At 34.3% G+C, this 25,034-nt stretch overlaps 1 protein-coding gene across 1 annotated transcript; it reads left to right on the top strand.

Moving 5' to 3' along the window:
• The first annotated feature begins 22,537 nt into the window (after window positions 1–22,537).
• Window positions 22,538–23,545, top strand: LOC131996029 (GATA zinc finger domain-containing protein 14-like). The gene has a single exon (XM_059365451.1). The coding sequence runs from the start codon at window positions 22,538–22,540 to the stop codon at window positions 23,543–23,545; it is 1,008 nt and encodes a 335-aa protein (XP_059221434.1).
• The last annotated feature ends 1,489 nt before the right edge of the window (window positions 23,546–25,034 follow it).

Here is a 25,034-nt window from a genome sequence, read left to right as displayed (position 1 = left end):
TAGTTGATTTCATTTATGTTTTTTATTCCTGGTATTTTTGCAATACAATAATAATGGGTTTCTATTAAGAAATTATATTTGATTTTTATACCCACCACCGAAGGGTGGGGGTATATATATTTTTTTAGATTTCTTGTATACTTAAATTAATATTTTTCTGCAATAGTTACAAAGTGTATTTAATATAAAGGTAGCATACTTTTTCACTGTTAAAATATATATGTATATTGTTTTTCTATATACTCTTGCTACTCAGTTTGTTTTTTTTTAATGTTATAAGCTTTAAAACTGTAAATAGTACACACTTGAATGTTTAGTTTTCAAGGGAATTTTGGTTTTTTTGTAAATTTATATGTATATCGATAGATATAGATTAAGTCGTTATATGATAAATCTTAAATGTTGCTATTAAAAAGTTAAAAGCATTAATTCTTATTGCTCTTGAAAAGTTTCCAAAAATGTACCAGCTTTTTTTCTAAACAAAATACATTCACATTGAATGATATTTAATACAATAAATCGACGCCTGGAGAAGATGTTATCTTATATAAATTATGACCAACAAAGACCTTCCTACCTATAAAGTCACCAAGTCCAGTATAATTACAGAAGGAGGTAAAACACCTGGGGCGATATATTTACAACATTCCTAGAACTCGCATGCTCTTCGAAGACCTGCAAGATGCTGGTATAGGGTTTACAAGTTACAGGGCCACCCACGCTGTCCGCAGAATTTTAATTCATTATGACTATGGATTTTTGCAGCATTAGCAAAAATCCATGATCAACGAAATTGTCGCAAATGGATTTTGTATATACAAAATCCATTTACCCCAACCAGCCACAGAGAAACAGTGATCAATGCAAATATCATTTGACCACCCATAGCGAGCCATAATGAAAACATATACTATGAAGAATTCATCAGCTAATTGTAAACATTTATTTATTAAGCTAGCGTTAAGGAAAATTTGAAATAAAGATTCAGATAGACTTGAAACTTACACAAGAGAAGTTTGTATCTAAAACTGGCGCAGTCGGTAGGATCCTACAAGGTATCCACGACTCAACACCATCCAGGAAAAGGATGAAAACATAAATCCTCGAAAAGGATTTACTTTCGGAATCCAGGAAAAGGTTTTGTCCGGGCAACAGGAAAAACCATACGACGGATAAAGGAAGAAAAAGGATGAAAACATAAATCCTCGAAAAGGATTTACTTTCGGAATCCAGGAAAAGGTTTTGTCCGGGCAGCAGGAAAAACCATACGACGGATAAAGGAAGAAAGAGGGAGAAACATACCAGCTCTAATTTATGGTAACTAATAAGAAAATAATATTGAATATTAAGAAATTGTGAAAAAAAAAAATTGTGAAAAATTTACGCTAAAAAAAAAATTGTTTCTGATAACTCTAATTTATGGTAACTAATAAGAAAATAATAGTGAATATTAAGAAATTGTGAAAAAAAAATTGTGAAAATTTTACGCTAAAAAAAAAAAATTGTTTCTGATAAAAAAAAAATCAGCAAAGAAAAAAGTTTTAATTTAGACAAAAAAAATTTAAATAATAGTAAAATGGCACTTAACGCAGTCACGGTTGACCCTATAAAGTATTTATCAAAATTACCGGTTTATAACGGTAGTTTTAGCGAACTCTACACCTTTATTGACTTAGTTGACAGAATTACGCAAATTTTAGAAACCTATGATGACTTGTCGAAGGGAATATTTTTAGACATAATTAAGTCAAAACTAAGTGGACCGGCTAAGGACATTTCCGAAATAAACAATCACCTTACAAGATGGACAGAGCTAAAAGAAACCCTTATTAACAACTTTGGCGATAGATTAACAGATGAACAGTTATATGATAAATTAAGATCAGTTAAATTTAAAACTAATGCAAAGAATTTTTATGACGAGATAATAACTTATCTCAGAAGACTTAACATGAAAACTCGATCATTACATCAAAACGAAGCGGGCTACAATGCTCTCATTGCAGCTAATAAAAGGGTAGCATTGGACGTATTTAAAAACAAATTAATTGAACCAATGCGTTCCATTATAATTTGTAGAAATCCAAATAATATCGAGAATGCGATGAAAATACTTTACGATACGAATTATGCTTTCTATAATCCTAATCCAATTCCAAATAAAAACGAAACAAATTCTACTCATGACAATAGAAATAAAAGCGTGAATCAAAATACGAACTTTAATAAAAATCAAAACTATAAATATCAAAATCAAAGACACAGACAAAATCAACATCAGAATCAAAATTATACCAGATATCAGGATCAATATCAAAATTATATTCCGAGACAGAATGATAGTAATAATCGAAACAACCCGTTTCAAAATAACACCGTTAGCAGTGATTCAACTAATCAGCCAATAAATGATAGTGATAGACCAACACCAATGGATATTGGAAATTTTTGTCAGACAGCTCCAATGAACTCACCTACATAGTAATTAACAAGTGCAAATTTTTGATTGATACAGGAGCCACAAACTCCTTAGTGAATCCAAATGTTTTTCATCAAAGTAAAATAGTACAATTAAAAGGACCAAAGGAAATGTTAGCTTTAAAAAATTCACATATAGTTACACATAAAGCCGTGGTGAAGGCTTTCAGGGAATTTAATTTGCCAAATCAAATGTTTGAATTTTATGTTTACAATTTTAATAATAATTTTGAAGGATTAATAGGCAACGACATTTTATTGAAAAATAAAGCGATTATAAATTACGAAGGGATGTATTTACTTCTAAATGGTTCAAAACTGCCATTACTTTCTGAGAAAATAACGACGAAAGTAAAGATAACTATTCCACCGGGAGAGCAAGATTGTAAAATATGTCTTCCTTTAGAAAATGGAGACGTATTAATTAATAATATTATGCAGGGTAATGGAATAATTCTCAATGAAGGTCTTTATAAATGTGAAAATGGAGAAGTGTGTGTAAAGATTAATAATAAATCAAATAAACCTATTGTTCTAGATACAGGAGTGATTTTGACGTATGAAGAAATTTCGGAAATTCATAATATTAATGATATTAGTGGAAAAATCAATAGCGAAATTATAGATGTTGATTCAGTTCTAAAGAAAATTAGAACCGAACACCTTAATTCTAAGGAGAGATTAGAATTGGAGAAACTAATTAGGGATTTTAAGGTTTTACTTTCTGATAATGGAAAATTGACTTTTACCCACGAAATTAAGCATACTATAGATACCACTGATGAAATACCAATAAGAAGTAAAATTTATCGGTACCCTTATATATACAAAGATGAAATCCAAAAACAGATTTTGGAAATGTTAAGTAATGGAATTATTGCACCGAGCAGTAGTCCATACAACAGTCCTGTTTGGGTTGTACCAAAGAAATCAGATGCATCGGGCATGAAGAAATTTAGATTAGTCATTGACTATCGAAAATTAAATGATAAAACCATTGAGGATAATTATCCGATTCCAAATATAACAGATATATTAGACAAGTTAGGAAAATCGAATTATTTTTCTATTCTTGACCTCAAAAGCGGTTTTCACCAAATCGAAGTCCATGAAAAGGACAGACAAAAAACTGCATTTTCAGTAGATAACGGCCATTATGAATTTAATAGAATGCCATTCGGGTTGAAAAATGCACCGAGCACTTTTCAACGATTGGTAGATAATATTTTAAGGGAAAATGTTTCGAAAAGGGAGTGTATGGTTTATATGGATGATATTATTGTATTTTCCAATGGACTAGAAGAACATGTAAAAAATTTGAAATCAGTGCTTAACAAATTAAGAAATGCAAGGCTCAAAATTCAATTAGATAAATGTGAATTTTTCAGGAAAGAAGTCGAATTTTTGGGTCATACAGTAAATGAAGAAGGCGTGTCCCCGAACCAAGCTAAAATTGAAGTTATAAGAAAATTACAAATTCCTAGAACTGAAAAGGAAATAAAAAGATTCTTGGGAATGACGGGCTATTATAGAAGATTCATAAAAAATTATGCACACATTACTAAACCCATGACTAAATACTTGAAAAAGGACTCGATTTTAGATATAAAAGATATAAATTACATCGATGCATTTAACATTTTGAAAGAAAAGTTGGTTCATGCTCCAATATTAGTTTATCCCGACTTCAGTTTACCTTTTGAAATTACTACGGATGCGAGCAATGTTGCTATTGGAGGAGTTCTATCGCAGAACGATAAACCGATTGCATACGTATCTCGAACTTTGAATGAACACGAAATAAACTATTCCACCATTGAGAAAGAATGTCTTGGAATTGTATGGTGTTTAAAACAATTTAGGCCATATGTCTATGGCAGGAAAATTAAACTTTTTACTGACCACAAACCACTAATATGGTTAAATAACTTAAAAGAGCCAAATTCGAAATTAATGCGGTGGAGACTTCAAATAGGAGAGTATGATTATGAAATAAACTATAAAGAAGGACACCTAAATAAGGTGGCAGACTGTCTTAGTAGAATTGAAATTAATAATACCATATCATCAAATCAAAATTTTAACAATAATGAAAATCTAAATTCAATTAAGGAATTGCAAAAACCAATAAATATTTATGACAATCAAGTTATATTTCAAAAAATAATATCAGGCGCTGTATCAATTAGAAACTCAGTCATACATAACCACAAAAGAAAAGTAATAAAGGCAAAGGAATTTGACGATGATTTCCTGAAAACAATTATAGAAAATCATTTTGTTCACGAAAAAACAAACGCACTATTTGTAGATGATGACATATTTAATAAATTAAAATCAATCTTATTTAAAGATTATAGTAATCTAAAAATTGTCAGATGTCTCAAGAAATTAATTGATATCCTCGACGAGGAGTATTTAGAAGAGATAATCTCTAATGAACATTTGAAAAATAACCATAGAGGATGCAATGAAAACTACAAAGAAATTAAAGATAAATATTATTACCCATATTTGTATAAGAAAGTATCGGAATTTATAAACAATTGTGAAGTTTGTATGCTGTCAAAATACGAAAGGAATCCAGATCTAGTTCCTTATAAAATATCTGAAACCCCTAGAAGACCACATGAAATTATCCATATGGATGTATTTTATTCCATAAATAAAAGTATATTTGTTACCATGATAGACAAATTTAGTAAAGTAGCACTTATAACTCGTGTTGCCAATAGATCAGACCCCGAATTTAGGAAATGCATCTTAAGATATTTAAGCTCTTATGGAAATATTGAAAAAATTGTAACAGATAACGAACTCGGAATGAAATCACATGGAATGATGGAGTTCTTAAAAGAAAAGAATATTGAAATTAACTTTACATCAAGTTTAAATCATAATAGCAATAGCGATATTGAAAGGCTACATAATATTATCAATGAACATTTAAGAATTCTCAAGCAAAGCAAAATTGACATTTCTATAGAAGAACAGATGATTCAAATAAATGGTTTCTACAACCATACTATACATAGTACAACAAATATAAAACCAATTGATTTTATTCAAGGGAAGATTAATGAATCTCAATACCCGGATATATATGATAGGATGCTAAAGAAAAAGGAACAAGTAATTAATAAACTGAATGAATCAAGGATAGGAGAAAAAATTCTAGAAGACGGCATCAATTATATCAAAGAGACTAGAGGAGGCAAAAATTATCAGAAATTCAGGAAAATAGAAGGAAGGAAAATTGACGACTCTCATTTAAAAGACCAAAATTCAAAACAAATTTATTATAAAACACATGTTAAAAAGAAAAAGAAATTCCAAAACGCACAGAACGTAAGATTCCCAGTGCAACAAACCACTAGAAGGGGTAATGCTGTTAAACGAAATAATTAGTAGCAACAATACAGGAGCATAAAATCGAATTTTAAAGATTACTGCATTAATTTTATACATATATATATATATATATATATCTAAATAACAAATAATTATTATAATTGTCTAAATTGGTCTTCCTTGATCTTATATTCTATTAGATCACAATGACAACTTTGTTGGTACTAATAATTTTGATATATGGAATTCATGCGGAGAATATCGAAATAATCGATTTGGACAACAACAATGGTTATTTACCAATCAAAGTGGATGAAGTGCGGCTTATTGAGTATAATATGAAAGTATTACACATAATTAATATAACAGAACTAGAAGTTGCTAGAAACCAAATAGAAGTTAATATTAAGATGTTAAATGAAACGCTACCAAGTGACACAAAAAATGACTATATACATAGGACGTTGCTTAGGAATTTTAGGGAACTGGATACAAAACTTAAAGCTTTAACACCAAAAATAAGAAATAAAAGAGGATTAATTGACTTATTAGGGAAAACATTAAAAGTTATTGCAGGAACCATGGACAGTGAGGATGAAAAAGCAATCTATAATGCATTACATAATTTAGATACAGAAAATACCGAACTTATTAATGAAAATAACAAACAAATTAAAATAAACAAGGAATTACAGGAACAGATAGAAATTCTAAACAAAAATATTTTGAATATTGAAAGATATATTTCCAGCCAAATAAAAAGTCTTGTATTAAATACTCAGATTAGGGAACATTATTACTATTTGAAAGTATGTTTTCAAATACACAATGACATTAATTCTTTACTTCATTTTATCGACACAATAGAGGACGTTATTTTGACCAGCCGATTAGGTATCCTCACAAGAAATATTTTGACAGACCAAGAAACAAAACTGATAGAATCTGACGAAGAATTTAAAAATATTGATTTAGTGTCATTACTATATAAGCATAATATTATTATATTTACTATATTAATTCCTAAATACGGAAAAGAAAAATATGAAAAATATCGTCTTTTTGAAATTTTGGATGATAAAAATGAAACAATTAGTTTTAAGCACAAAGAAATATTGTTAAAAGACGGTATTGTTTACGAATTTAATGAGAAATCGGAAAAAGCAAGCAATCTTGTAAAATTAAATGATGAATGTATTATCGATATTTTTACAAAATCCATAATAAAAAATTGCATTAGAATTAAGAAAAAAGCAGAAGAAACAATAAAAATTATAACGCCAGGCTCTATTGTAATACAGAAATTTCATAAAACCAAAATGAAAACTACTTGTGGTCATAATATTTTTGTAGAAGGAACAAAATGGATTAAATACAAAAATTGTACTTTATATCTTAAAAATCAATCTTTTACAAATGTCGAAAACACTATTAAACACCATTATTTAAACCCTGAGTTTATTAAAGCTATACCATTTACAAATACAACCAAAGAAGAACTTACTATGGAAATATTGGACACAAAAAATGTCCAAAATAGAAACAAAATTGAAAAACATCAAAAAGTGTCAAATTACCATTATACATGTCTGTATTTGTTAATATCAATTATAATTATACTTATTTCATATCAAAGTGTAAAAAGATTTAAGTTAAATCTATCATCGACTCCGAGGACGGAGCCCGAAACAAGCGTTGGGGGAGTTACAGGGCCACCCACGCTGTCCGCAGAATTTTAATTCATTATGACTATGGATTTTTGCAGCATTAGCAAAAATCCATGATCAACGAAATTGTCGCAAATGGATTTTGTATATACAAAATCCATTTACCCCAACCAGCCACAGAGAAACAGTGATCAATGCAAATATCATTTGACCACCCATAGCGAGCCATAATGAAAACATATACTATGAAGAATTCATCAGCTAATTGTAAACATTTATTTATTAAGCTAGCGTTAAGGAAAATTTGAAATAAAGATTCAGATAGACTTGAAACTTACACAAGAGAAGTTTGTATCTAAAACTTTTACACCCAAACCCTTCGGTAGTTTGGTGGACGGCGATGGAGAAGAAGAATAGAGACGACACTAAAAATCGAGTGCGAGATAATGTTGCCAGCGGCAAAGCCTTGATTTGGCGGAACGCTGGTCCTTCTAGTTACATGGCTACATGGATGGATCGAAGCTGGAGGACATAACGGGTCTGGACGTCTACATTGAGTACCCAGACACCTGTAGCATGAAATTCGGCCGATCAGAGAATGGGTGAGATGGTACGGCAATAACGCGACGACATAAAGTATGAATAAATTTAAGGAAAGTAAGTTAGTAAGATAGATAGGAAGTCTTGTAGTCTTAGAAAAAGATTAACGCTTTTTCTGCGGATGGAACGATGCGCATCGTCTGTGCCCTGTACGCCATAGCGTATTAAGGGCAGACGACTTAATTGTAAGGGTTTTTGATATCTACAAAAACCAAAATAGATTTGATCTATAAGCTGATGACGATCAATTTCCTGAGATTATGGAAAATAGAAAGACAAACAAGCCGCCTAATGGCTGTGAAGACAGCAGAGAAAGGCGGGTTAATGAAATCCTTTAACTCCGTGGTAAAGACACAAAAAGCCTTATATTCATAGACCTCGGGTTCAGATGCATCCACAAGGATCTTTGTGTTGAAGAGCAAGATATTCTACAATAAATTGAAATCAAAGTAATCGGATAAATTTATTTCAAGTTTAAGAAAAACTTTTATAGAATATTTGAGTCTCCTGGTTTTTCCATTGATGAAAGTGCCTCAGTGATGCCAAATGATGAGTTCCATGATGAAAGTGAAACTTTAAATAATGATACAGCTTTGACTAAAGAGCATTGCCTCAAGATTCTGCTTCTGAACTACATAACTGTTTTGGAAACAACAGTTTTATCAAAAAGAATGGATTGGAAGATGCTGCCAATTGGCATGATACAATTACTAATGAAATAATGTATTTTGAAAAGAACCAGGTGTGGGAAGAGGTTGAAGCTCCAAGTAATGTAAAACTGTTAAAAACCAAATGGATTTTTCGAATAAAGGAAGACGAAAATGGCAATCCCACAGTAGCCAAAGGATATCTTCAACAAGAGGGGGTAGATGTTTTCGAAACGTATGCACCCGTCACAATCTTAACTACGGTACGATTTTATACTCGCTGTTTGGTATAAAGCGGAATTACATTGCTACATGAAGATCTTAAGAGGATGTCTATATGAAAATTCCTGATGGCATGACCACAAAATGTATGGTTGTAAAGTTAAAAAAATCATTATATGGACTCAAACAGGCACCACGTTGTTGGAATATAAAGTTCAATGACCATATTATTTCGCAGGAATTCATCAGATCTGAACGTGACTACTGTCTTGAAACAAAACTAAGTAATTCTCATGATGATGATTTGGTAATTATTCTATACGTCGATGACTTGATTATTGCTGGGAGCAAACTGTCTTCACTTGAAAAGGTTAAAAAGAATCTACCCATCAAGTTTGAAATGACCGATTGTGGAGTGCTGAAATTTTTCTTAGGTATGAAAATTGAGATTCACAAAAACCAAATATCAATTTCTCAAGCAGCAAGCGTTAATAAGGTTTTATGCAAATTTGGAATGGCGGAGTGCAATTCCGTGAAAAGTCCTATGGATAAAGGGTTGCAGTTGCAACGTGATAGTGAAAAAAGCGTAATCAACCATATCGTGAATGGCTCAGAAGTTAAACATACCTGATAATTTGTTCAAGGCCAGGTATTTGTTTCACAGTGACAGTGGCTGCACACTGTCATGGTGTAGTAAAACGCAGCAGACAGTTGCAAGCGGAATACGTTGCATTAAGCTTGGTAACCACAGAAGCTATATGGTTGTAAGGTTTGTTGGAAGACCTTGATGCTATTAGAAATGATCTACCAAGTACAATATTTGAAGACAACCGTGATTGTATTAGTCAGGCACGATTTCGTAAGAAATAATGTTGCTGCTGGTAAAATAGGGCTGAAATCAATTAGTACTAAGGATTAACTGGCTGATACATTTACTAAGGCAAGAGATCAAAAACGATTTAACACACGTACAGAACTTATTGGCATATCCGATGGGGAGGGATGTTGAAGAGCAAGGACTACAATGGCATTACTAGCTTTAGGCCAATCTCCCCCATTTCGGTCTTTCTAAAGTGCATAAATTTTATGGTCAAAGACAGGTTAATGGACTTTGTCATTGCCTGTGGTGCGGTGTCCACCAGATATTTTGCCTACTTCAAAAACAGGTCTACTTATACCAGTATTAATGATTATAGAATTGAGATCCTTAAAGCAAATGGCTTTAAGGTAATGATACTCTCTCTGAATATTAGCAATGCCTACACTCGTGTTGACATTGGTTTGTTGTATGACGTCCTGATTGATCTTGGTGTTCATAGATTGTACTGTAACTGGATATATAACTTTCTCCATCAAGGGTATTGAAAATGGGAAGAAATGAGGTTGTGATCAAGAATGGTATCCCTCAAGGTATCTGTGTACCAACAAGCAGCGAGCCTGCGCTTGAAATACGCTTGTATTTCAGTATGCTGATGACTTCATCCTGCTGTGCTTTAATCAGGACGATGACTTGGCTTTGATGAATTTGAGGAACAAAGCTACTCTTTTACGGGACAAATGTAAGAAATGAAATCTGTCCTACAATCCGGATAAATGTCGTACTATGTACTTTGCCAAAACCAGATACAGAACAGTAGATCTTGTTTCAGTAGGAAGAAGGATTGAACAAGCAAGACAGATACAATATCTGGGTAGATATTCTTTTGTTGTTGGAGGAAGAATTATATGCTTAAATGTTTATCGTCGATAAAAGAGTTTTACACTTTAAAACAGCACTTAAAGTATATAGGAGCCTGGTTCCACGTTGGAGTACCCCAGGACAACCACGACGCATAGTTCAAACCAAAAGATACAGAGGTTGCAAAATGGAATGCTGAGATGTTTGGGAGTGGGTAGATCAACTCCAGTTTATAATATTTACGCATTAGCCCATGAACTACCACGTGAGCAAAGATCGGCTTTTCTTACTGCTAAGGAGCTGCTCAGAGTGCGAAGGGACAATTTTTGCATTTACGACATAGTAGCTGGCAATCCTGGGGTGAAGTCCAGCTACGGTCATGTATACAATGAATTTAAGGACGTTTTAGAACGGGTAGGGAATGTTACGTGTTTGATAGCCTCTAAAAAGAAAAAAAATCTACTCTAAAGGAAGTTATAAGTCAAATCTATAAAAAGGAATTCTTTGGGTATAGAGATAGTGGCTTTTTGCTTTTTGCCACAGATGCCTGGAGACAAGGATGTGTGGCAACCGAATATGGTGCGCCGCTGGAGGTGAAGATAAGAAGAATGTAATTAAAGGAAGATTATGGAAGAGATGGAATGAGTCTTTTATTGAGACCTCGAGAGAAAAATGCCAATTCTTCTACTGCCTGCACAAAGATGTTACTGAGAAACCTTGGTTTCTTAAGATGAACCTTGATCCGTTTGAAGTGAAGATCACACGAGCCATACATGTGACAAGGCGTATTTACACAGGATTGGTGCAATTTCTACTCCCATTTGTGACAGGTGCTGGAAACCTGGGACAAGCCACCATTCCATTTTTGAGTGCACGAGGTAATTATGAGGAAATTATGATTTTTTCAATTGCCATGAAAATGTGAAAGTCATTCTAAGAACCAAGAATTTTAACATATATAAAGCGCTCGTTGCTCTTATCTTGGAAGCGAAAATCAATTTATAGTAACTAATATCTCTGGTTGGGAGTACCAAGAGATTTTCGATATAACTGTGATAATACATTGTGCATAAATTATAGTATGCAATCGTTCATGTCTAATTAATATTATATATTTGTGCCAGTTTTCTGGCAACGATGAGTGATGAATTTTATCACCTAAGAATCTGTAATATTTACTTAGGATGACAATCGTTTAAGATTACATAAACATCAACAAGAAATAATGGAACTGAAAACCCCCGATGACGATCTATGGATTCAGAACACGGTTTATGGATGGAACATGGAACGTCAGAACTCTCTCAGAGGAATCGAGACTTTACCAAGTCCAGAACGAGATTTTAAACTACAACCTAGACAACCTCGGTTTAATTGAAGTACGATGAGGCCAGGACTGAGGATCGCTCCTTCGTCTCGCTGGTCATGCGCCTACTTCACAGAGATAAGCGAATATATTTTAATATGCTGGCAGAGCAAGCCAAAAATGCAGTTAATATTGGAAACATGCGCAGTGTCTACGAGTCAGTAAAACACATGAGCAGAAACAATATTAGGCCAACGGCAATAATAAAAGATGAGGACGGATCGGAAGTAACAACACCCGAACAGCAATTAGAGCAATGGCGCGGTTTCTTCAACTCCGAAGGCCCTGATAAGATACCTGCTAAACTGTTACGTTATGGAGCATACCCCATAACTCAAGCGATACCCCCAATAATCAGGGAGGCCTGAGATACAAACGCTGTCCCCACGGAATGGAGGAAGGAGATCATGGTCACAATCCCAAGAAGGGTGACCTTACCCAGTGTAAGAACTGGAGGGGGATTACATTGCTAAACGCAATAAATAAAGTGATGGCAAGCCTTCTTCTGCAACGTATTTCGGCTGCACTTGACAGCATTTTGAGAAAGGAACAGGCGGGTTTTCGGCCAGGACGTTCTTGTGCCGATCACATTAACTCACTGCGCATAATCATTGGACAGTCTGCATAACTTAATACACACCTATACCTTATATTCATCGACTTTTATCGTGCTTTGGATACCGTTTCGCGAAGTTCAATGTGTACCTCGCTGTTGAATAAGGGTATCCCTGAAAAAATCGTGACACTAATAGGGAGCTGTATAGGAATGCTGAAGTTTCAGGCAATTTCAATGGAAAAGAGAGCCAACCTTTCCTACGATCGATTCGAGGAGCGAGCATAGACTCGGATATTTACCTTGCAGCAAAGGTTGGTACTCGGGGAATCAACATTAAAACCACGTTCATACAATATTAGTGCCACAAGTGAACGAGTGTGTGGGACACGTATAAATGATGAGACGTTTTAGCATTTCGTATACTAATATCTGAATTTGATAGGTAATAGATGCCGATACTTGATGAGATGGTAAGATACTTGACTTGAACCAACTTGAAATAGTTTACAATATGACGTGAGGGCCATTCCTAGCACAGAGTGTACGAGTTAATTTTAATTAGTTAGAGTTTACAACAAGTCAATAGCAGGCCAATATTTGTGTGAAAGGTTCAAAATTTGTCATCAACCTAACATAACCTACATGATAACTCCTTCCGCAAACATCGATTTACTTGTAAAAATGTTTAGGTATGAAGTATCTTCTTATGGGGAATTAATAGCCAAACCTATTAAGAGTATGTCATTTAAACGGAAATACTTTTGTTCGCTGGATACATAAAAACAGCAAAATTTCCAAAAACAAATCGAACATAAGTCTCTCGTGCTTAGCACACTGACTTAGCGGATTCGATTGTAAGAATAAACTTCTGAAATTGCAGTTTCTTTAAAGTGTCTTTAAAATACTTTTAGATTTATCTTTTAGTAATACTTAAACTAATGACTTAACAATTTGTTTTTTTAATATTTATCAACAATAAAAAGTTGAAATATTTCAAAAATATTTTTCTCTTTCTTGCACGGTATAGATTTTTTTTAATTTAATTAAAAGAAATGGAAGGAAATTAATTGCAGTTTGTTTACACATTTTATTTTATGATAAATGTATTAAACAGTAAAAATAAAAGTTAAACTAAAAATAAAAACAACATTTTGATTAAAATATGTTAAGGAAAAGAATAAATGCTATTGAAGTAAATTTTTTATAAGAAAGTGGAATGCTTGCTTTCTTTTAAGTAGAAAAAAATGTTAAGTTATTATAATAATGTGGTCTATATAACATTGTTTAGTACATACAGTATATGTAGCAAAAAAATTAAATTTGCAGCATCTGAACAAAAATGTACATAAAGAACATATATTAGTTTTCACTGGTTTTTATTTCTTATATGATATTTTTTATTTTAACATAAACAACGCAAAATATGGTGATACAAAAAAGATTCTGATGAGTCAGATATGTGGAGGCTTTCGATCAAACAATTGGGGAAATCTTTGGCACTTTTATAAAATGTTCTAATATTTTTTCTAGGAGTTTCCCACAATTTCTGTACAAAATTTGAATGTTTTGTAGCTTAAAGGTAAAACTGCAAACATATGGGAAATATGTAGTTATCATGTAAAATTGAGGTTCTCTAAGGGGAAAACAATATTTTTAATAAGTTTTTTTTTGAATTGGAGTGGATGTCAATATAAATCATTTTTAAAAAATAGAATGTAAAAAAAATATCACAAACTTCTTTCAATTAAAAAATTTAATCGAAAATAAAAATGTTTCAATTAAAAAATTAATTGAAACAATCATTTTTTAATTAAATTCAGATTTTATTACAATTACGATTGTGATTATAAAATTAATTGATTCAATAATTTTTTAATTGAATCTGAACTTTTTCAATAACGATCGTGATTAATTGATTCAATCATTTTTTTTTATTGAATCTGAACTTTTTTTCAATTACGATCGTGATTACAATTTTTGAAATTTTCAATTAAAAAATTAATTGATTCAATCATTTTTTTAATTGAATCTTAAAAAATTTTATATATAAAATGTGATTGGAAATTTCATCTTTTTTATTTAACAATAACAGCCAAGACCACAAGTAAATTCTTTGAGTATTTTTTTAATGGCGTCGAATTGTAGACCCAACAGCACTGTTATGACTGTCAGTTAATATAACTACTCTTTATATATATTTAGAAGATAAAACTCGCCCACAAACACTCTTTCGACTGACTTTTAATTTTCTAGACGCAATTCCAATCTTATTTTTGATCAAAAGATGCATACTAATGGCATAACGGCTTCTTTAGCATCGATCTATTTATAACATATTCTAGATGGATGATTTTCTGTTGGGTTTACTTCCCCTATGCATGTAATTCATAAAGCTACTATAATAAAAATATATTATTAACTGTTAGTCTATGTCGGTAGCTAGACCAAAATACGTCTCGCTACTCTTTCGTTTGTAATTCGGGAAAGAATATTTTCCACTTCATTCTTGGTAATCTCTCCCGAGGTGTTTGTTTTTAAGGAGTGATCATCGACCCAAACATAAACATCAAATTCGTATTCCAGGAGTTTTATAAATGTGAACCATGTTGCATCGAAATCCTATAGAGCTCGCTTTTTGCAAAAATTTAAATATAAAATTTTAATTTTTTCAATTTAATTTTTACTTGATCCAATTAAAAAATTTATTGGATAAACGAAAACTTCAATCATTTTTTTAATTGGACCAATTAAAATATTGATTGAAAATTAAAAAAAAAAATTCAATCATTTGTTTAATTGGATCAATTAAAAAATTAATCGGAAATTTCACAAATTTTCAATTAATTTTTTCATTGAATACGCAATTTTTTTATTTCACCTTCTTCAAAAACTGTGATTCATATTATCATTTTCGTGATTAAAGCAGTTTAAATTAAAAAATTTACTGATTTCGTGATTGAAACCGATTTTTATTTTTTTTTCTGTGCAGAAATTTTGCCGTCGTTTGTTTGAGACAACGATCTACGTTTGGAAATATTTGTTTGAATATGTCTTTAGTTTAGTAGCCTAACAATGCAATGCATTGTTCTATCACCTTAAATTAAGGGTGAACATTGTAGTTGTTGTTGTTGTAGCAGTTTGTGGTGTTCTATCTTTCGTCTGCTTGATTCTGTTGAGTGTCCAGATCCAGGAACTCTGCGACTAATAAGATGTGCTTCCAGAGGGATCTGGATCTGAGTCGAGTGGGTAAGGCCTGGCACTTGAACCACTTGCTTATGTCGTGTGGTCCCTGGCCACAATCAGGACATACATCTTGCACGTCGGCATAATCCTTGATCTCTAGGAGCTGAGGCGGCTACTTCTGACGAAAAGTAATTGAGGCAGAACTACTCTGGATTGCAGTCTTCGAAATTCATGCTGATGCTCGGTAAATAGAAATTCTTATACGAGGCTCGGGAGGAGTAATGTCTCAAGCGTCTTAGCTGCTGGTAAGAGAAGGGAAATCTGTCTGCACGACTCCCCCAAAGTTGGGCCCTTTCCAGGCTTCTGACCATTTTCCAGACATCGGGAACTATAAGAGTGTTCAAAGACAGGTTGAGGACAGTAGTAAGGTACTCAACTCAAGGTAGATCCAGATTCTTCAGCATTAGTGTAGAGATTCCGTCGGAGCCCCACGCCTTGGATGATTTGGCAACACGGATGACATTCGTAGCTTCGCGCACGGTAAATTGTGATGGCTATCCTCTCGCTCGAGCCGATACAACGAATGGCTCTCCTCCTCGTCCTGTCACTCTCGGGATGCACAATAAATTGACGGTTGAACAACCTGGCGTATCTTTTCGGATCAGTCACGGTTACGTCGCAAAAAGTGACTGAAGTTCTGTCATCTCGTCTACCCTGGTTCGGGAGTGACTTAACAGTAGATGTGCCCTCCCATGACGAAAAAAGGACGAACAGTAGACCACAGCTTGCCTAAACCGGTGCCTAAGTTACATTGTTCCAAGCGTTCCAGCCACAAATTCCGCTTATGTTCGTTGACTACCCTGTTTATTTCCAGATTCAGCTCGCTGATTCCGGGGTTAGTGGGATCCGTACAATGAATCACTTTACGCTCGTCTCAAAGTACCACTGCCTGCACCGGAAAATTGAGTGGTCAGTCGATGGTGAGAATTCTGAGTAGGTGGTCTGATCCCAAAGAAATGACGGCTTGCCAGGATACGTCACTCAGAAGATCAGGGATCAGACTCACTGCTGTCTATGTTCAGATTCACTGCTGTCTATGTTCAGTGTGACTATACGGCGTAGTGATGTAAGGCTAGAGCAAGTTCGGAAACCCACTCCATGAACCGGTTACACCTCACCGACACCGACCGAGGATGGAGGTGGTTCTAGCAAACCGAACAGAACCAGGGTCCGGGGTTCTTGTCAATCCCGGCGCGGACCAGAAGCGAGCGGAGAAGGCACTCCGGGATATGCCTCTCCCATGAGGAAAAAAGGACAAACAGGTACACTGAGGCAACAGCCCTTGCCGATGAAGATTCCATCGTGTCAATCCGGTGCGTGCAACCGGCTGCTATGGAATCGGTAAACATTGTTGTAGTCAGTGGTGCAATCCACGTGTTCAGTGTCTTTGGTTCATATTCTAATCAAAGTACCACAGTGACTCCCATATGCCTTCAAATATAAAAAACGTTATCAAGGCAATAGCTCATGGCGATTCTAATGACCATTCTAAAGGGTGATTTTTTTTGCTATTATATTTTTGGCAACACTGGCGTTTCGTGTTTTGTTTCACTGTCAAACATGTCAAACTAGAGGTCAGTCCATGGAGCAAACATTGATTTGGGTCATTACCAGTGTTACCGTTTCTGGTACGTTCCTTCCAAAATTGGTAGGATTTATTCCCTTGGAAGGTTGGAAGGCCGGCCTTAATTTTTGGTAAGTTTTTCCAACATATACGATACAAAGTTAATTATTAAAATAATTGCAGGGGACAACTCAAAATTATTTTACTTCTTGTCGTTTCTGTGTATTCGTTAAGAGTGCAAAATAAAACCGAGGATGTCGAGTGGCAAAATACTGTCACAAGGGGTCTCACTGGTTTAAATTTCAGAAAAAAGGAAGTAAGTTTTGATATTGACTGTAGCTCATATCAAGATATGGGTCATCTTTGAACTTTTGACTGTAGAGTGATTTAAGTTCGGCCGGGCCGAATCTTATATACCCTCCACCATGGATCGCATTTGTCGAGTTCTTTTCCCGGCATCTCTTCTTAGGCAAAAAAGGATATAAGAAAAGAGTTGCTCTGCTATTAAAACGATATCAAGATATGGTCCGGTTCGGACCACAATTAAATTAAATGTTGGAGACCTGTGTAAAATTTCAGCCAGTTCGTATAAGAATTGCGCCCATTGGGGCTCACGAAGTAAAATAGAAAGAACGATTTATATGGGATCTGTATAGGGCTATAGACCGATTCAGACCATAATAAACAACGTTTGTTTATGGTCATGAGAGGATCCATCGTACAAAATTTCAGGCATATCGGATAATAATTGCGACCTCTAGGGGCCAAGAAGTCAAGATCCCAGATCGGTTTATATGGCAGCTATATCAGGTTATGAACCGATTTGAACCTTATTTGACACAGTTGTTGAAAGTAAAAATAAAATACGTCATGCAAAATTTCAGCCAAATCGGATAGGAATTGCGCCCTCTAGAAACTCAAGAAATCAAATCCCCAGATCTGTTTATATGACAGCTATATCAGGTTATGAACCGATTTGAACCATAGTTAGCACAGTTGTTGGATATCATAACGAAATACTTCGTGCAAAAATTAATTCAAAGCGGATAAGAATTGTGCCCTCTAGAGGGTCAAGAAGTCAAGACCAAAGATCGGTTTATATGGTAGCTATATCAGGTTATGGACCGATTTGAACCATACTTGACACAGTTGTTGGGTATCATAACAAAACACGTCGTGCGAAATTTAATTCCAATCGGATAAGAATTGCGCCCTCTAGAGGGTCAAGAAGTCAAGACCCATGATCGGTTTATATGGTAGCTATATCAGGTTATGAACCGATTTGAACCATACTTGGCACTGTTGTTGGATATAATAAGAAAACACGTCGTGCAAAATTTCATTTCAATCGGATAAGAATTGCGCACTCTATAGGCTCAAGAAGTCAAGACCCAAGATCGGTTTATATGGCAGCTATATCAGGTTATTGACCGATTTGAACCATACTTGGCACAGTTGTTGGATATCATAACAAAACACGTCGTGCAAAATTTCATTCATCGGATAAGAATTGCGCACGCTAGAGGCTCAAGAAGTCAAGACCCAAGATCGGTTTATATGGCAGCTATATCAAAACATGGACCGATATGGCCCATTTACAATACCAACCGACCTACACTAATAAGAAGTATTTGTGCAAAATTTCAAGCGGCTAGCTTTACTCCTTCGGAAGTTAGCGTGCTTTCGACAGACAGACGGACGGACGGACGGACATGGCTAGATCGACATAAAATGTCACGACGATCAAGAATATATATACTTTATGGGGTCTCAGACGAATATTTCGAGTAGTTACAAACAGAATGACGAAATTAGTATACCCCCCATCTTATGGTGGAGGGTATAAAAACAGACAGACGGACATGGCTAGATCGTCTATGAATATAACTACGATCTACTATACCGATGGCGTAATATAAAAAGGCCTAGCTCGCCGGTAAAGAAGGCCTTTGCGGCAATTTACTCCTGTCAGATGCTTAGTAAGTGGGGTCTGCGACCTAGGTTGATACACTGGCTGTACTCGGCGGTGGTAAGGCTGTCATGTTTGGTGGCCGGGACACATGTGCGCGATCTAGACGGGGTTGCCTTGAGATTCATGATTGGGGCTATGGGCACTACTGCGACAAGGTTATGATGGGAATGCAGTCGATCGATTTGTTTATAAAGACGTCGCCAGAGAAGACTATAACAGTTTAACCTGCTTAGTAAAAATCCAGGTAGCCATACCCGTATACTGGACAGCACATTGAAAGAACTGCAGATGGACTAACATGTAGGGACGGAAATAGTAGAGCGCCGACTATACATTAGTATACCGACTCTGACGGAATGCGTGATGACTGCAGCATTTTCCAGGCGGAGGTCTTTGTGGTAACTAGGACGGCAAAGATTGTGCTATCCAGAGGCATAGATCGTTCTAACATCTGTATCTACAGCGATAGTCAAGAAGCATTGAAGGTTTTAGTTGGCACGAGTATAAAATCTAAAGTTTTGGGTCGATGTGGAAAGGTCTAAAATTATCTTCAGAGGAATCATGATCTGCCTTTATGCTAGGTTCCCGGACAAAAGGATATCATTGGAAATGAGAAGGCGGACAGTCTTGCGAGATCGGGTGCAAGCCTTGCGCTTGTGTCAATATTGGATGTATACCCACCACTATCGAAAACTTGCCATTGAATTAAGAAGCGTTATAAGGATACATGGTTAAATCGCTGGAATTGAACAGCCGGATGTGAACAAACAAAACTTCTGTGGAACGAACGCTCGCAATCTAACATAGATAATCTGTTGTCAATGGAAAAGGTACATCTGAGTATGTTTATCGGAATTATAACAGGAGGAATAAGTTATGTAAACATATATCTCGTATTGGCAACAGAAATGTTGACATCTGTCGGTGATGGCATGAGATCAACGACTCGAAGTACGTTATTTGTAATTGTATCCACGTGAAATTTTGAGGGCAGGTGCTTCCGACATTTTTTCTTCCGAAATAAACAAAAAAAAGCTAATTTGGAAGATATTGATTCGGGTTCGGTCTTTATATTAAGCCATCGATATATACTTTATAGGGTTAAAAATGTATATTTTGATGTGTGGCAAATGGAACGACAAAATGGTGGATATAAAAACATAAACCGCGTTCTTGGCTTGTAAAACATTTGGTAGGTTTTGATGGCGTCTGGTAGGATTTTTCTTAAATTTTGGTAGGAAATAATTTTCTTGAGTGGCAACACTGATCATTACCTCCCTAGGAAGTTGAGAGCCCGCTATCGGGGGGCTCCCCATGCAGCGGATAGGGCTGGCAGTCAAGGTAAAATACACCAAGATTGTGGAGGAGTTTGAGCAAGCGAAGTTCTCCCAACATGATAACCGCCTTGCATTCTCCTAACGTTGACGTTGGCAGATTGAGGACTCCGGGCCCGATACGAGGAGAAAGACGATAGTCTCACGTCAGCGACATCAACAATCTAGTGGCACTTTAATAATGCCATTAAAGATAACCTAATGTTTGGCCTTGTAAATGACAAGAAGGGGGGTTATCACCCATCACCACGGCGGAATGGAACAAAGTAGAGTCCAAGTTGTAATCATTTGTTTTGAAACATGTCTTTACCAATAAGAACTCTCCTATGACACGTTTCAACTCTGGCTCTAAGGTCAAGTTTTTTTTATTGACATGCATGCTAAAAAATACATACGACGTCCTCCAAACAAAAAACTTAACCCTCAATTTAATTTAAGGCTATAAATCCTGATGGAGGCAACACAATGGGTATGGGGTGCTTTTTCATGTTATTTTGTGGTTCCTTAACGTAAGAACACCCAAAGTATAGATCACCATTTCCATAGTGATCTATATATTGTATATAACGGAGAAAGCAATGAAAGCATTTGTGGTTCACAACATGCCAACTTCACTTGTTAATATGAACGATAATGCTCCAAAATATGCCTCCGGCGCATTAAGAGTTACGATATCACCCCACCGCATACTAATATGAATGGTTACTTTTCTTAGGAATTGGTAACACGCGTTTCCTCTTTGCAACTTTCCAGACAAAATTATTAAGAAACCTAATTTTTATCAACAACCTTTTGTTGTTTTAATAATTCCGCGAATTAAAAGAATGAAACTCCTAATAAGCATTTTTAGCAACATTGTATAAGAAGAATACCAAAACCTAATTTTTGTCAACACCCTTCTGTTGTTGACAAATAATTCCGAGAATTTAAAAGAACGAATAAAAGTTGCAAAGAATCAAAAGTACACAATAAGCATTTTTCACAATTGACTATATACCACTTTTGTTTAAGAAAACATGTTAGTAATAATACTCATCTGAATAAATAAAGTCATACACATAAGTGTAGAAAAAAAAAAAAACTTCACATAAGTGAAAAATCTATTTGGCGACGAGGATGGGATATCGCGAAAAGGAATATGATTAAATAATTAATTAATTTCTTTCAAACATTTTAATGTTCTAACGTGATATCTGACTAAAAACGACGTGTACCACCTGAAAAAAAAAAAAAAAAAAAAAAAAAAAAAAATTCCAATCTAATAAAAACAAGGAAGCTAAAAGGAAAATTAATTTGCCAAGTGAGACTGGAAATTCAAAAAAAAAAAAAACAAAAACAAAAAATTTCGAAAAAAAAAAAAAAAAAAAAAAAAAAAACTTCAATCCAATAGAAAAAAAGCTAAAAGAAAAATTTATAAAAAAAAAGAGACTTGAAATTCTGAAAAAAAACCCAATCTAATAAAAACAAAAAGCTAAAAGAAAAATTAATTAGCCAAGTGAGACTGGAAATTCTAAAAACAAAAACAAAAAATTTCGAGGAAAAAAAAAAACAACTTCAATCCAATAAAGAAAACAACTAGAAGAAAAATTGACTACCAAAAATTGACTACCAAGAAGGAAGCCCCCTAACCCTAAAAGGAGAAAGGAAGCTACAAAGTATAGTAAGAATAGTTATAAGTCAAAATAAATAAATAAACACAATATCCAATATATAATATAATATTATATAATAGAAACAAAATGGCCCAACCTAACCAAATCCAAATAAACCCCATCAAATACCTAAATTCAATACCTCAGTTCAATGGAAACCGTAACGATTTGATTAATTTTACTAGACTGATTGACAGAATACATCCGATGCTTAGGACGTATGACGAAATATCACAGCTTTTGTTCTCGGACATCATTAAAAGTAGGTTAGTCGGTAAAGCAAAGGAAATCATTGAAATTAATACACAGGCACAGTCTTGGACCACAATTAAGAATATTTTAGAGAACAACTTTGGTGAGAAAAAAAATTGCGAACAATTATTTGACGAATTAAGAGCAGTAACCTTTGAAACCACTACTGTAGATTTTTACAATGAAATAAAACACAGACTCAGACGCCTGAATAGCAAAGCCCTTTTGGTCATTGGCGAAGGTGAAGCAGCTAATCAAGTTTCTCTTAATAATATGAAATCTGCATTGCATATCTTTAAAAACAAGATGCCAGAACCTATGCGGACTGTATTAACTTGCAGAAACCCTGATAGCCTGGAATCTGCCATGGATATTTTATTCGAAAGCGGCTACGCCTACATGGGAAAAGATGGTCGTATAGTAAAAAGGAACGATAAAGGAAAAAGACAAAATAATGAAGGAAAAGACGGGAACCGAGAATCTTCAGGAAGTGTAAGGAGCCATAACAATAGAAATAATTATAATAATAATAGATCAAATGAACATAACAACCATAATTATAATAATAGATCAAATGACTATAACAATCATAATCATAATAATAATAATAATAACAGATCAAATGAATATAACAATCATAATTATCAACACCGGGAAAACCATAATTATCGGCAGGACAACCCGAATTATAACTACAATCGAAATCAACAACGTCACGGACAAAACCATAACCAACCCCAACAACCAGAACCGATGGAAATAAATAATGTGCAACCTACTTCCTCAACAGAGAATCATCAGAACTACAACCAAAATAACCAACTATACAACCAAAGCGAACAATATTGCAAATGTAATGGACAAAACTCCAACCAACCCAGACAACAAGAACAAAACGAAAATAATGCAAACGATGCACAAAATTTTCAGCCGACAGCCTCAGCGGAAACCTACCATATATAACAATCAAAACCAAATTGGGACGCCTGAAATTTATCATAGACACAGGGGCAACACATTCCATAATTAATCCTGGAATCTGCCATCCTAAATGGAGGGTACCTTGTAATACGATGAATGTTAAGACTCTCAAACATATTGTTACAATTTCAGAAAAAGTAGCCATTCCAGTTTTTAAAGAATTCGGTGCAAGTACAGATACGAAAATAGAATTTTTTGTTTGCCAATTTCATAATCAATATAATGGACTAATTGGTAATAACATATTAAGACAAATGAAAGCAATAATTAATATGAAAGATAATATTTTAAAATTAGAGGAAACAGAAATCCCCATTCGATATACGAATGACGGCGTTGAATACTATTTCGAAAAGAAAGGACTACATAAAATAATGTTGCCAGTTGAACAAAAAAACGGTTTAATTTATAATCCCCAAATTATATTAAACGATAAGAATATCGAAATAATGGAAGGGGTATATGAAGCGGAAAATTATAATATCAATGCTTTCGTTCAAGTGAATGGAAATTTACCACAACGAGTTATTTTAGAAACTCAAGACACAGATGAAGTAACACCCGAAAATTTTTATACAATTGAACTCAATGAAAAACCTGACAAATCAATAATGGAACAAATTCGTTTAGACCACTTAAATGAAGAGGAAAACCGGAAATTACTACCAATCATTAACAAATACAAAAATATCTTTTACACAGAGGAAAGTGATCTTACATTTACGAATGCTATTAAACATGAAATAAGAACTATCAACAACATACCTGTTGCTGCAAAAACATACCGATATCCATATGTACACAAAACTGAGGTGAAGAAACAAATAGACGAAATGTTAGAGAAAAGAATAATAAGACCCAGTCACTCACCTTATTCGGCACCAGTTTGGATAGTTCCAAAAAAGATGGACGCTAGTGGAAAAACAAAATGGAGACTCGTTGTAGATTACAGGAAGATCAATGAAGTAACCATAGATGATAAATACCCAATCCCGAATATAGATGAAATTTTAGAAAAACTTGGGCGTTGTCAATATTTTACTACACTCGATTTGGCGAAAGGATTCCACCAAATCGAAATCCACGAAAAAGATATTCCAAAGACAGCATTTAATGTGGAAGGCGGCCACTACGAATTTCTTCGTATGCCGTTCGGATTGAAAACAGCCCCAGCCACTTTCCAGCGTCTAATGAATAATGTCTTAGACGAGTTAATTAACAAAATCTGCCTTGTTTATTTGGACGACATAATAATATTTTCAACTTCACTCCAAGAACACGTAGAATCTATAACAAAAGTTTTTCAGAGACTGAAAGAAGTCAATTTAAAAATTCAATTAGACAAAAGTGAGTTTATGAAAAGAGAAACCAAATTTCTAGGACACGTAGTATCTGAAGAAGGTATTAAGCCAAATCCTGAGAAGATTATCTGTGTGCAAAAATTTCCCCTACCAAAGACGCAAAAGGAAAT

This window comes from Stomoxys calcitrans, chromosome 1, assembly GCF_963082655.1.
Source record: "Stomoxys calcitrans chromosome 1, idStoCalc2.1, whole genome shotgun sequence".
NCBI classification, from domain to species: Eukaryota; Metazoa; Arthropoda; class Insecta; order Diptera; family Muscidae; genus Stomoxys; species Stomoxys calcitrans.
This window is presented reverse-complemented; position numbering and strand designations above follow the sequence as displayed.

Excerpts from the sequence above, each read along its gene's own strand:
- LOC131996029 (XM_059365451.1), top strand. The coding sequence starts at position 22,538 with ATGCTTAGGACGTATGACGAAATATCACAGCTTTTGTTCTCGGACATC.